The 14600-nt window shown below is 33.0% G+C and overlaps 1 protein-coding gene across 1 annotated transcript; it reads right to left on the bottom strand.

Annotated features, from left to right (window-relative positions):
• Positions 1-5214: 5214 nt before the first annotated feature.
• On the bottom strand, positions 5215-5712 carry LOC147566962 (uncharacterized). Its single transcript, XM_086656266.1, has one exon. It carries the CDS (start codon positions 5710-5712, stop codon positions 5215-5217), a length of 498 nt encoding a protein of 165 aa, XP_086512392.1.
• Positions 5713-14600: the final 8888 nt, after the last annotated feature.

The following is a 14600-nucleotide window of genomic DNA, read 5'->3' on the forward strand; positions in this document are numbered from 1 at the left end:
TGGTTTCTTCTCTTCGGTTGAGGAAGCAAAATAGAGTCAATTTGCAACCTCCCAATTTTGTAGAAAGAGAGAGAGAAACTATTAGTAGGGTTTGGTTTAATTGGTTTTACTTTTTACAGAGTCCCTCTTTAATTCATACTAGGTTCCCACCGCGTCCTACGGCCGCGGTAGATCCCTCTTGGCTAACGCCGTTGTGGTTGATTGCCTCTTAAAAAGAATGTATTTTTTATATTCAAGAAACAAACTCATGATTTCTCTCCAAAACAAATAAAATTCATTAAATTTTAGGAAGAGAATGTTGGATTAACTTTGCAAGGATAATTAGAAAATGTGATAATTAGGATATCAAATTAACTTACCAATAGAGTAAACAAATAGAAACCTGTATCTTCAGTGTTTAGAAGAAGAGAGATCAAAAACAAATAAATGAGTTGGCAAGAGAAAATAACTGTGGGATATATAATTTAGGAAAATAACCGTGCATGATATAATTTAGGAAAATAATCGAGAGAAAGAGACATGAAATCGTGGGAGAATATCATGGAAGTTATGATTTCGTGGTTTGAGTGTTCAATTTTAGTCGGTTAGAAATAAGATAACCGTGGGAGAGTAGTTGGAGAAAAGAAACTAACCGAGAGAAAATAAAGGAAGTAGTTATATTCAAATTTTTATATATTTATTGACTTTAATAACCTTTTGTTTTGATTCAAATTATAGAGAGAGAATTTTATATCATCCGTCGGATGTGTTCCCAACCAAATCTCTATAATAAATTGGACGGCCAGACTTATCTCCTGGATAACCGACTGAGCTGTTTTAATATAATAGATTTGCCATTAGAGTCTATTTCTCTTTTTCAATTTTGTGGATACAGTTCTAAATTAGTGGATAATTTAGAACTACTATTGAGTCAGGTTTCTTGTAATTTTTTCAAGGTGTAAAACGGTCAAAACATCTAGGCCCTCCATTTTGATCTTCTCATTCATTTTAAATAGTTGGGGGGTTTCAGTAATTACTAATAAAAGTGAGGGATTTCAATAATTACTAATAAAAGTGGGGGGTTTTAGTAAACGCATTATCAGAAGTGGGGGTAAAACGTAAGAGGGTAAAAAAGTAATATTGAAAATATCAAAGTTAAATCAAACAGAGTTGGGGGGTTTCAGTAATTACTAATTAATGTGGGGGGTTTCAGTAAAGGCATTATCAGAGTTGGGGGGTTTCAGTAATTCTCCCTAATCTATTTCTTGTTTTTTCTATTAGTTCTGGTTGGTAAGATCTTGCATGATTTTTATGGGTTTTAGGGGAAAAGAAGATGTCCAATTCAGAGTTATGGCATGCTTGTGTTGGTCTACTTGTTTCATTACCTCAAGGTGGAAATCTTGTATCCGAGGTAAATGAAGTTCCAACAATATCGTACCAACTAATTTGAAAAAAAAGTCACTCTTGATGATGTCAGAAAGTGGCTTTGAATACACTCTTCTTCACCAAAATATAGATTGCAAACTCGGTGATATGGAATCTTCTCAGAAGGTGTTTGATTAAATGTCTAAGAGAAATGCAGCTACAGGGAATTGAATCATGTATGGAGAAATGAAACCTTCTCAAAAGCGTTCGATAAACTGTGAATGGCTCCATTATTTGCATCGATTTTGCATTGACTTATTATTCATTTGTTTATTGCTTCTTGTTGTGTTTCTGTATATGAATCATTGATCAAGTTTCTCTCCCTCTTTCTCTCTCTGCGTTATTTCATCTTGAAGTATTGAAGGTTTAATCTCAAAGTAGAAACACAATAAAAATTATGAAAGTTCGATCTTAAAGTCGACCACACAATTTCTTCATGAGTTTTCTATGATGAATGATGAAATCAATTTCAAACTCAAGATTTCGTAGACACGTAATCTTAGTTTATATTCTCAATTTGTAAATCGAGTTTGCAAGATATGCAACTCAAGATTATATTCTGCAAAGCTTGCAAATCATGTTTGCAATCTATATTTTGCAAACACAGTTTGCAGTTTACATTATGCAACCACATGTTTGCAGAACAAATTGTTGCAAACACGTTTGCAGAAAAATGTAAACGAAAAAAACAGCGTTTTTTCTGGGTTTTTTTTTTGAAAAAAAATATTAAAAGTGGATCTTGTTAGAAAGCTAATGAAAAATCGGATTTCTAAATATATAATTTTTGTAGAAATCCGACATCTCAAACAAAAGTTATATCGATTTTAAGTTTAAAGAAAAATAAAAGAATTTAGTTACACAATGACAAAAAGGGGTATTTTAGTATTCGCACACTTTTTGACCTGAATAATAATTTTCAAATGTTTTGTGCTTTTCTACTCATTTTCAATATTATTTTGATCTTCCTAGAAATTACCCCATTTTCCTTCCCCCTCTTTTCTTAACTTCAAACCTGTAATACACGGGACTTGAAACTGGATTTGCATCTTCCGTTTTGAATTTTTTTTTAATATTTCTTTTGCATACTTTTCTTGTGAAATAAAAATTCCTGTATCAGATTGATGAACTTCTATACTAAGAAAGTGATGCATTTTCCCCAAATCTGTCATCTCAAACTCATTTATCATAGACAATTAAAATCATCTAACATCTTCAAGTTATTTCCAGTAAAAATTAGATCATCAACATAAAGACTTACAATGATGAAATTTTGTGAACTCTCCTTGATGTAGAGAGTGTGCTCATATGGACATTTTTTAAACCCATTTTGTTCAAAGTAAGAATTAATTCGATGATACCAAGCTCTTGGTGACTGCTTCAACCCATAAAGGGTCTTCTTCAACTTGTATACTTTCTCTTCTTTTCCATCCTTTATAAAACCAAGAAGTTGTTCAACATAGACCTCTTCATTAAGTACACCATTCAAAAATGCAGATTTTACATCCATTTGGAAGATGCTCCAATTATTTTGAGTTGCAAGAGATATAATCAGACGAACCGTATCAAGTCTAGAGACAGGAGAAAATACCTCAGTATAATCTTCTCCTTCTTTTTGTTTATAACCTTTGGCTACAAGCTTAGCCTTGTAACTGTTAATAGAGTCATCTGGATTAATCTTTGTTTTATAGACCCATTTTACACCAATTAAATTCTTGTTTGGAGGCAAATCAGTAAGCTCTCATGTTTCATTTTTTTCAATTGATTTTATTTCTTCATCCATAGCTATTTGCCACTTTTCTTCTTTAGATGCATCATCATAGGAAATTGGATCTTCACATGCAAAGAAAGCAAAAAAATATAGCATTATTTTGATCGATAGGATTATTTGAGTCATAAATTTCCCTCAAACTTCTTGTCTTCCTTGGTGGTGTACTTTGAGATAAATCATTATTTGATTGAACATTAGAAGATGAAGGGATTTCACTATCATTTTCATCTTCAATTAAAGACCAATTAGGACCCTCACTTTTTGATTCAAAAGTACCACTTTCATCAAATCGAACATCTCGACTAATAACTATTTTGTTTGTTTTTGGATTGTACAATTTATAGGCTTTGCTCCTCTCACTATAGCCTAAAAAAATAAATTTTTTCTGATTTATCATCCAATTTTTTCTTAGTGCATCTGGAATGTGTGCATAAGCAACACAACTAAAAGTTCTCAAATGACCCACATTCAGCTTAACCCCGTACCATGCTTCATGAGGTGTGCAATTTCTCAAGCTTTTAGTAGGAGACCTGTTAATCAAATAAACTGCACAAGAAACTGCTTCAACCCATAAATCTTGTCCCAAATGTTTTTTCTTAAGCATACATCTTACCATTTCCACGATTGTACGATTTTTTCCTTTCACTCACACCATTTTGTTGCGGTGTGTCTCGTATAGTCAACTCATGCCTTATACCATATTCTTTGCAATACTTTTCAATAGGGAGATAGATACTCACATCCCCTATCAGTTCTTAAGATTTTGATTGTAAACCAGAAAAATTTTCTACCTCCGCTTTAAATTCTTTAAAAGCTTGAAACAATTCAGATTTTTCTGTCATCAAATACACCCAAACTTTTCTTGAAAATCATCAACAAAAGGAATAAAATATTTGTTACCTCCATTAGATTCCGGAAATGGACCACATAAATCTGAATGTACAAATTCCAATGGCCTTTTTGCTCTCCAAGTCTTTTTTTTCGGAAATGGTTCTCTATGTTGCTTACCGAGTTGGCATTCCTCACACACTTCCTTTGTTTCATAAATCGAAGGCAACCTATCAACCATATGCTTCACTTTCAGCAATTTCGAGCTTTCATAGTTCAGATGTCCATACCTATCATGCCACAACTTACAAATTTCATTGTTATAAACAGCTGAAAAAGAAGACTTGATAGCAATTTGGAGTTCAAGAGGAAAAATATTATTTGGTGTTACTCCAATTTTCGCAACAAGTTGATCTTTTTTTGATAAGAAACAAGTATTGTCATGAAAATGTATATCGTGTCCTTTCCTTAACAAATGACCAATACTAAGCAAATTATTTTTTAAGCCAAGTACATAATAAACTTCCAAATTTTTTTCAATATTGCTAGATTTTGTGTGAAAAGAAATTTCACCAATACCTCTGATTTTATAGGTTCTAGCATCTCCAATTTTCACCTGTCCACTGTCTGACTCAATTAATTTTGAGAATAAATTTCGATTACCTGTCATATGCTTGCTAGCTCCACTGTCTAAATACCAAACATGATCAGTTACGTCAGTATCATGATAACATGCAAGTAACAAAGTTTCATTTGGATCTTTTTCATTCGCATCATCATTATTTTTATGCATTAAACCAGATTCATCATAGTTATCTTGATTATACCGACATTCTTTAGCCGTATGACCAGTTTTATGACATAACATTCAAAATATCCTCTACCTCTTCCTCTTTGATAACCACGACCTCTACTTTCATTATAGTACTGATTTTCAGTGACCTCTTTAGTATCAATGCTGTTTGAGTAAAAATTACTTCTTCCTCTACCACGAAAACCTCTTTTTCAAAAATTTTACCACGACCACGGTAACAACCACAGTCTCCCATATTTGTAATTTGGGTTTTAAGAGCTTGATCGGGAAGAGTAGGATTTCTTTGGTTAATTCTAAACTCATGTGCTTTAGAGTTCCTTGTAAATCTTCTAAAGAAAGTAAAGAGAGGTCTCTGGATTCTTCAATGGCCACCACTACAAAATCAAATTTTTGTGGTAAACTACGAAAAAATGGTTTCAACAATTTTTTCATTTTCCAAAATTTCTCCATTAGATGTCATTTGATTAACGACATAGTTTACTCTTGTAAAATAATTAGAAACATTTTCATTTTCCTTCATTTCCAATTTTTCAAATTCCGATCTCAATGTTTGGAGGCGTACCTTTTTTATCTTTTCCTCGCCTTTGTATGCAATTTGAATAATCTCCCATGCTTGCTTTAAAGTTTCAGCTTTAGCAATTCTTTCATGCACCGATTTCTCAATTGCTTGATAAATATGGAACAATGCTTTGTTATCTTTTTTTCTATTTCCATTCAACACGTTTTTTTGGACTATCGTTAGAGCCGCTTCATTATCAGGAATGGTGAAACCTTCCTCAACAAAACTCCATAAATCCATCGATGTAAGCAACACTTGTAAATTGTTGCTCCAATAATCATAATCATCTCCATTGAAACGAGGAATTAGTGTAACCATGTTGTTACTACTACTTGCCATATCTAACACAACTTCTTCTCACAATTTCTTTCTCTCAATTTTTTTCTCTCAAGTTTTTTTGAACCTTGCTCGGATACCACTTTGTTGGAAATAAACTTAGACAAGAGAAGAAGGAGATGTCTAAAACTCTTTACTCTATTAACTTTCTTTCCCACTTTTTGCTTAAAACAAATTACAAGCTTGGGTATTTATAGACGCGCAAATTAATTCTAAATTACTTTTAAGTAAATGCAAAAGACTTTTGACTTTCTAAATACCATAACGTAAGTAACTACTACTACCATAATACTAATACTTAAATATTATAGTTTAGTGCATAATATATATGAAACCTCTTTTGATTCATCTTCCAACCATTATTTTCAACTAAAAGCAATTGATTCAAATTTAATTTGGTTTAATATCCATCAGTGGATAAACAACTACCAAACCCTGCAAAACTCCAGAGGGAAAATTAAATTCATTAAATTTCATCATCAAGAACAAAGAACATAAACTAGGGATTTAATCAGATTCAAATAAGATAGAAATCCAAAGATATTTTTTTAGTTACTGTTATGGTTAACTAAAACTCTTGTTAGAAATCAATATAAACTAAAATAACAAACAAGATTTTTCCTGACCAGTCGATCATGGAAGCGAAAATGGAGCACAAAGAGAGCAATAAGAGAGATAAAGGACAGGAGATGATGTATTGGTGGTGACGGATCATGGTATGCACGAAAGTGAGCATCCTCATAGCGCAACCCATGAGGCCGGCCTAGCGTATGCGAGAGAAGCATATTGCACGGGTTCCCTTGTCATAGGAAATAGCTTGGGACAGTACCTGGAGATAGGTTACTGCGGGTTCTTTTGGAAGTCGTGTTACATGTTCTCATGCCATGGCGAGGCGTGCGTCGTGCTAGCATATTCCATAAGGAGGATTGAGTTATTCTAGGGGCCAAGCCTTGATGTGTTATGTTGGGCATGAGGTAGCTTATTAGAGATGGATGCTCTTATGCCCAATGTCCGGATGGTAAGCCGAGATGATAAGGAGCCGGATGCTTGAGACTAGATGGCAAGATCCGCATATGCGCCTTGGTGAAGCTCGTTGCCGATGAAGCTCGTTTGCTACTTGTGAAGATGGATCGTCACTCATCGTTGTCATGGTGATGAAGATGAAAAAAAGATGGTTACTTTAGTTTTAGGTCCTCCGATTCAGTTGCCTCAAAACAAAATTTAATTACACCCATTTTTGTTGTCCACATAAGAAAAGCTTTTGTCCATATATTGGTGACCGTTAATAAAATCAACAGTGCAGATTTAAATAACGGAGGGGCTGATGCGAAATCCATGGAAAATAAGGGACCTATTTCCATTTTTGGAAGAGGAGAGACAGACTAACGTGCCACCCGGGACAGGACACCGATGTGGGTTCGCCACGACATTATTCTGTCTAGCTTATGTCTATGTTTTCTGCGTCCCTATTCAAGGCGACGTGGGGTCTTTGAATGACCTAGTCAAGGGATACGTGGCAAGATCTTCAGAATTGAGGCTGCCTCAGTAACTCGCATACTCAGTTGAGGGCAACCAAGGGGTACTTGGAGTATTATTACTTCCAACGAAGGTATTGTTCGTCTTGATGGACGTTTACATGGGCTTCAGAGCCATTAGACTTTTAGTGGGTTAGATCCCATATGGGAGAGTGCCAACCAGTAGGCGAGTTGATGTAGATGTAGCGGAATTGAAACATGTAATTAAGCTAACAATAAACTGAGCTAAGTAAACGACAAATCAACTAGAAAAACAAAATGCAATCAAGATTGTTTTTATTTGATTATTCTAATGTAAATAACAAAGACGTACTCGAATCCCTTTTATAGGGTATTAAACTCTTAATTTAGATAGACTCAAATAAATAACTTCCTAAATATCATCTTCTTGAACCAATCAGTAGGCGAGTTGATATAAATGTTGGGATTTACACCCTTCTACTAATGTTTATAGCGGATAAAGACATCATATGTCTAACATTAGTATCCCCAAGATCACATGCATAAGCCCATAATAATACTAAGCAAAACTAGAAGATGAATACCTTATTCGCTAGTTTTTCCCTCGAACCTTTCCAATTGCTTTTGAGAAGACCAAGCGCTTCAAACGTAGCTCCTCTACTTGGGACACGAGCAATCAACTTGATCTCTCACCTTTTTGTTATCTAGCACACCAATGGTGGTTGGAAGAAGAACACCTTTCTTCTTTGACTAGATAGATAGTAATGGGATTTAGCTCACTTTCTCCTCTCTACTTGATGTGGTAGAGTAAGAAAGTTTAGAGAGAAATTTCACACCTTATTCTCTGCCCTAAGAGTGTTTATATAGAACCCTAATAAGAATCCACCTCCAATTAGGTTTTCTAAAACACCCTTTAGAATAAGATTTAGAGAAATTGTCGAAAATAGCAACTATTGATATTTTATCAATTCCCTAAGGAGATGACGTCCAAACCCAGCCAAAATTAACAGATTTAATGTTCATAACATAAGGAAACGTTCCTCCGAATATCAGCCCAATCCGAGCCATACAAGTGCCCGAATCGGTTTAGGCCCAAAATCCCGTTTTTGGGCTTTTTGTACTATCTTTGCCTAATTTCTCTTTAGGCCTATGAGATATATTTATGGGACACTCCCATTATTATATCTCACTCCCACTAGTCATATCCTAGATCAAATTGATACTCTTGTGTGTAACCCGTTGTAGGATCCGGTCGAAGTTAGCCGCGAATTACTTCGTAATTCGACGATCGTGGTTGGTTTCTAGCTTGAACTCCACGACCCCTAAATCAACCGGACTTGATGACCTTCTTCATCAATTGTCCTAGCAGACAAATATAGTATAATTTAATATAGTATAATTTTTAGTAAATATTAGTTCATTTTTATCTCTCATCATTACTTTTTCTATCCATGTTACTCCTACATACATCACACCCTCTCTCTTTACCTACTACAATTATTTTACAAACTTTTGTATAAGTAATGTAATCTTTTCACTCTCATAATTTTTTTCTTTATCTATTAATTTCTCTTTCTAACCTTATTACTACTTTTTCTCTCTTTATCTATTACTTTAACTCTAATTTTCAGTCCGATTTTTTTTTCTTTCTACCCTCATTATAATGATAATATTGTGAGGTTGTTTTTTCTCAGGAGTGATTATATGTTTTGACAGTAATTTTTGTCAAGATCGTATATAATTATGTAATTACTTTTTATTTTTGTTCATAATTTCAAAAAAGGAAAAAAATATATATATATATATATATATATATTTGCATCACAAAAACACGTATAATTAACTGATAACATACTAATATTAATAACATATGTTTGCCCGTGTCTTCATCAACCAAACGAATTCTAATAATCTAAACAAAAATAATAATAATATCATTCATCAATCTACGAAACAAAAATAAAATGGATATTATACTAAACTAAGAATCTGCTTATCTGATACAAGAACAAACACTAAGTAGTCTATGGGAGTAAATTATAATTACCTAAAACTTTGACAAGAATACAGGAATTAGATTAATGTCTTCCAAAACTATTTTTTTCTTCTTCTTTCTAAATTGATTACTTGATGACGCGTCATTTTCTTTTTATGGACATGTAGTAATATCGTGACCAATACGCACATAAAGTCCACATACCTTTCGTTGCTTTTTCAGTTTCTTTCCTCCTTTAAAACGTTTTTGCATAGGCTACCCTTTTGTGTTTGAAGTTGGAGGACAATAGACGAATTTTTTCCTGATATTTAAAATCCAACCCTTTTTTAACAAGTAATGCTTAACGATGCCAACGAGGTGGTAAATGTTCTATAGGAATCTCAAAACAGTCTTTATGGGAAAATACACTTATTATGTGCCGACAAATTATTACCCAAAATTCAAATTGCTTGCAATTGCATTGGCATATCTTACCATCCCAAATTACCTTATGGCTAGAAATATTACTTTCTTTAAAATATTTCAATGTAAATTCACTGTCTTTATTATCGACTATTAGATATTGACTTGTTCTTCCAATTTATGTTGGAACTTTACAAATGCAACTGATGTTATGAGACTTCTAACTTGATTTTCTAGTGGTGACATTGTCTTCAAGGAAGTGTTATTGTACTTGTCTAACATTGTATCATGTATTTGTGTGTTCTCAGTTGTTTTTATAGCAAGTTCTACCTACAACTCAATTAAAATAAATTAATCAATGAGTGTAAATAAAAGTTGTATAAAATTAACAAAATAATTAATTAATTTAGAAAATTATAATAGAGATTTACTTGTTTAACAAATTATTTTCATCATGTTTGTTAGTGTAGGAATTGTTTGATAAATGCATTAATGTTTTATGATCGTCCTGTTGTAGTCATACCTCCAAAGAAGTACCATCTCATATACGCCGCCACCCAAAATTGTTTTATTTTATACAAACTCACTATATGTTTAATATCATGTAGCTTATAAAATGAAACTAGACTAAAGTTCCATAACACGCATAATTTGTCTAATAGAAAGCCCACCCTCTTTCAACAAAAGGATGTGGATTCTATCAGCTTCAGTAACATGTTTATTAGTTGGAAGAAATCGTACTTCGAAAGGAGATAAGAGATTGTGGTTATGCTCATCAACAAATTTTGTCACATGCCATTTCTTTGGAAAAATGTCAAAAGATTTACTAAAGTGATTCGCATATAAGCTTTACATCCACATCTTGAAGAAGATTTATTATGTGGAGTAGTAGGTGGTTCAACAATATTTAGTGGTGTAATCCCCTCCCTATGGCAAAATAAATCATCCTTGTCGCTTCTCCATCTTTAGTGATAAATCAAGCTTTACTGATTGAGAATCCTACATGATATGCGTACCTTTGGTAAAATGTGAAAACCAATTCTTCACTTGAAAAACATTGACCAACGAATGGAAAAAAAATATTTTGTGATAGGAAACTATGATCATCTGATTTATTTATTTTTTGCAATTTATCTTCAAAGTCAATAGAACTTGGATACTTGTTTAAACCAAACACTTCTTCATTTGGCAATATGTTTAAGTCAAAACAATGCGTTGAAATGTTGTGGTACACCTTCATTGTAATTTTTGTCCATTTTACTTCAAACATGCAAAAAAATAGTAATGCTTACAATTAAAAAACAACAATTAACACTATAAGTACATTTATCAAAAAAAAATTATATGAATGCTTAGAAAATAAAAAGTATGCATACCTCAATAGATTAGACATTTAGCAAGATCGAACTTTCTTGTAGTAATATTTGATTCTAGCAATGTAAAAAATCGGTGAAATTGTTGGATCTAAAAAAAGATAAGTTGAAGAGGTTGAATTGTTAGTTAATCTATAGAATATATGAGAACTTTTTTGCGGGAAAAAAAGAGCAATAGTTCTAATACAATCAATAATCCCGCTGAATTTTTCATTCTTTCTTTTCTATAATCTACTGTCTTCCGTATACAATCTTAGAGAGAAAAAACAAGGTGGGAAATTTTTAAAAAAAAACACCAAATCTAAATGCTTTATTGGAACATTTTGGTGAAAAGATGGACTACTACAGAGAAAGAAAGACTAGATAAAATTAAAGGTAGAGAGAAGGATAAAAAGAAATAAGAGAAAATATCGTAGATAAAGATATAAATTGAAAGCGAAATAATAATAAGGATGAAATGGAATATATTTGGGTAGTACCTAGAGAGATGTAGTTGTCATTAGACATAAAAATAACAATATATTAAATGAGGGTAAATATAGTATAAATTATATATCTAGATGTTTTTGTAAATAGGTATAGTTTCTAGTAAGAATGTTACATTACCAATGATAAAATTAAATGTTTACCACGTGCCCTTAGAACGATACAAAATAAAAATACCTAAATAAATAAACTCACTAATTTAGAAATAATAAAACTCTTACTGAACTTATTTTTATTGTACTAAATACCTAAGAACTCTACTAGTTGAGAGGCCCACTAAGTCGAGATCGACAGGCCCAAACGACCTACATCAACCTCCCATTTTCTCAGGAGGTTTGTCCCGAACCGTTTGCCAAGAAAAATCTGACGGGATTTTGAAGTGCAGGCAATATTTCCAGACATGGTTTGACCAAAAGTAGCCTTCTTTATGTCGTGCATAGGAAATACTAGAAATAAGAGACGAGAGCACTCGTGAAGGAATGCCAAAATCTTCTTAGTTGCATATTGAATCGTCTAGATTTTTCACTTCTTGAAAGCAAATCACTGTAATAATTGAGAATTGGGTTTCTTACTTGAGACTTGGAAAAATATGATCATCACCAACTTTAGATGTCGTCATAGGATCAAAGCATCATGAAATCTGTCCAATGATAGTAGTGGTTCCACTAGGTTCCCAAATAAAATTAAAGACTTCTTCTAGATCAATGTGTGGTTTTTTTAAGAGCCACAAATTTATGAGTAATGGAACAACCATAATGGTATTTTAATCAGGTTCATCGTAATTTGATTAATCAACATCAATATCATCGAACTCATCCTCTTCTATTTTTCTGTCGTGTCCTTCTAGAATATATCTTTCTCACTTCTTCATGGTTAGGAGATATAGTAGGGGTGGAAGATGGTTGAAGTATTATTGCCTCGATCTTATCACATAATGATATTATTTTATTAATATCAGACTTAATTTTTTTTTTTTTTTTTTTTGAATCCAAGCGAAACATTTCATTTCATAAGTGATACAAAGTCACAATTACATGGATGATAATTCTTATTTCTCTCCTCTGAAAACTTCATGAGAGTTGCATACATTTAAATGCAAAGTACCTCATGAAGAGAAAGAAATTGGACTAGACACCGACTCGATAAAAAGACCCTAAAGGTCGAGAATGAAAAGACCCTAAAGGTCGTGAATGAAAGGACCCTAAAGGTCGTGAATGAAAAGACCCTAAAGGTCGACAAAGTACAGCAATAATAATTGAAAATATCAGACTTAATTAATTGAAGTGATTCTGAAGAAAGAGAAGACGGTTGTGGTGGTGGTGAAGATCGTGTTTGAGGTAAGAAATACGGTGGAGGTGTATAATAAGAGGATGGAGGCGGTGAAATTTATATTACACGTTCTCCAAGATTCCAATGATAATCATACGAACTATTTGCAAAATAACATGATATGCATGAGCATTGATTCATCTTCCCTTGAGGAATAAAATACGATTTAGTATAATTCTCTTTTGAAATAAAGTAAAACCGATTATAATAAGACTTGCATGGAAAAAAATCCAGAATAGTTCACCCAAGATTTTGGTGGCTCTGAATACCACATGATGTAGATGGAGAGGGATTGAAACATGTAATTATACTAACAGTAGACTAAGTCAAATAACGACTAATTAACTAGAACAAAAGATGCAATCAAGATAATTTTATTTGGTTATTCGAATGTAAATAACAAAGACGGACGTGAATCCCTTTTATAGGGTATTATAATCTTTAGTTAAAAACAACTAAGATAGACTCAAATAAATAAATTCTTAATTATCTTCTTCTTGATTGCCCTTAACCTAAAATAGAAATGGATTTTTGAGTGAAGGGTCCAATTTTGGGGGGTAAAACCAAAATAAATCCAACCTTGCCAAAAAATGAGTTTCTAGTTCAAATGTCAAGACAGCTCATTGTTTCCTGATTTTTTTTTATCCCCCTCTTGTCCTTGGACGGGACATGCTGACGTTTCCTGACAAAAAAAAAAATGGATGGTAAATAAAATAATTTCCCGTACACAAAAAAATTCAAATTTTTTTGAAAATTCAACCGAAATTTCAAATTCCCGCCCAGCAAACCATCTCTTCCTGGTAAATAAAATAATTTCCCGTACACAAGAATATTCAAATTTTCAAATTTTTTTGAAAATTTGAAATTTTTCAAATTCCCGCCCAGCAAACCATCTCTTCCCGGTAAATAAAATAATTTCCCGTATACAAGAAAATTCAAATTTTTTTGAAAATTTAAAATTTAACAAAATTTCAAATTCCCAGTACAAAAGTGTCTAGTAAAGAAGAAAATTTTCGGTAAATAAAATAATTTCCGGTAGCAAAAAAAAAGTGTTTGTGTAGTTTTGTTTGAGTGTTTATCCCTTGAAGTAGTTCTTGAAGATTTGAAGACGTTGAGTTCTCAGGAGTTCTAGTCACATCATCATTAGTGTCTATCAACCTCTAGGAAGCATTGATTCGATAGTAGATCAGATGAGAAGAGTTGGTTAGCTTCCCCATTCCATATTAGTGGTTGTTTCTTTCTTTGAGATCAGTCGTCCACAAAATTTTAGTCCATCTTTTTCATGTGTTGAGTTTTCCTTCATATTCTTACTAACACATAGAGTGAACCATTCTTGAGTGACTTTGATTTTTGAGTGTATGACCGTGAGGCAGTAGTCGAGGCGAAATGTATTGAGAAAGTAATCGAGGTCTTGTCTTTTCAGAACCGAAATGATACTTATATTGGCTGGTCACGTGCACTTCGAGTCTTGATTACTAGTGAAAAGATTTTTAGCGTTTGTATGGTTCTATTGATTTGGATTTCATTTCTATCAACTTTCGAAAATCTACCGGATGAACATTTTTAGTCCACATCATATTTAGACCCTTTTGCATTTTTGATCTTTGAATTTTGTGGGTATATTCACTGCAAACCCTCACGAGACAAAACTCGTCCTCTTGGGTAACCTAGAGGTTTAACGGCTTGTTGCACGTGCTAAGTGCAATTGTGGGTCCCTACGAAAGTGGTGAAATGGGTTTAGTTTTATTTTTCTGTTTTGCTCGAGGACTAGCAAAATCTAAGTTTGGGGATGTTTGATGAGTCATGAAA

The sequence above is a fragment of the Eschscholzia californica genome, unplaced genomic scaffold (assembly GCF_041429995.1).
Source record: "Eschscholzia californica isolate CP2 unplaced genomic scaffold, dmEscCali1.0.p SCAF_1, whole genome shotgun sequence".
Lineage (NCBI taxonomy): Eukaryota > Viridiplantae > Streptophyta > Magnoliopsida > Ranunculales > Papaveraceae > Eschscholzia > Eschscholzia californica.

Excerpts from the sequence above, each read along its gene's own strand:
- LOC147566962 (XM_086656266.1), bottom strand. The coding sequence starts at position 5,712 with ATGGCAAGTAGTAGTAACAACATGGTTACACTAATTCCTCGTTTCAAT.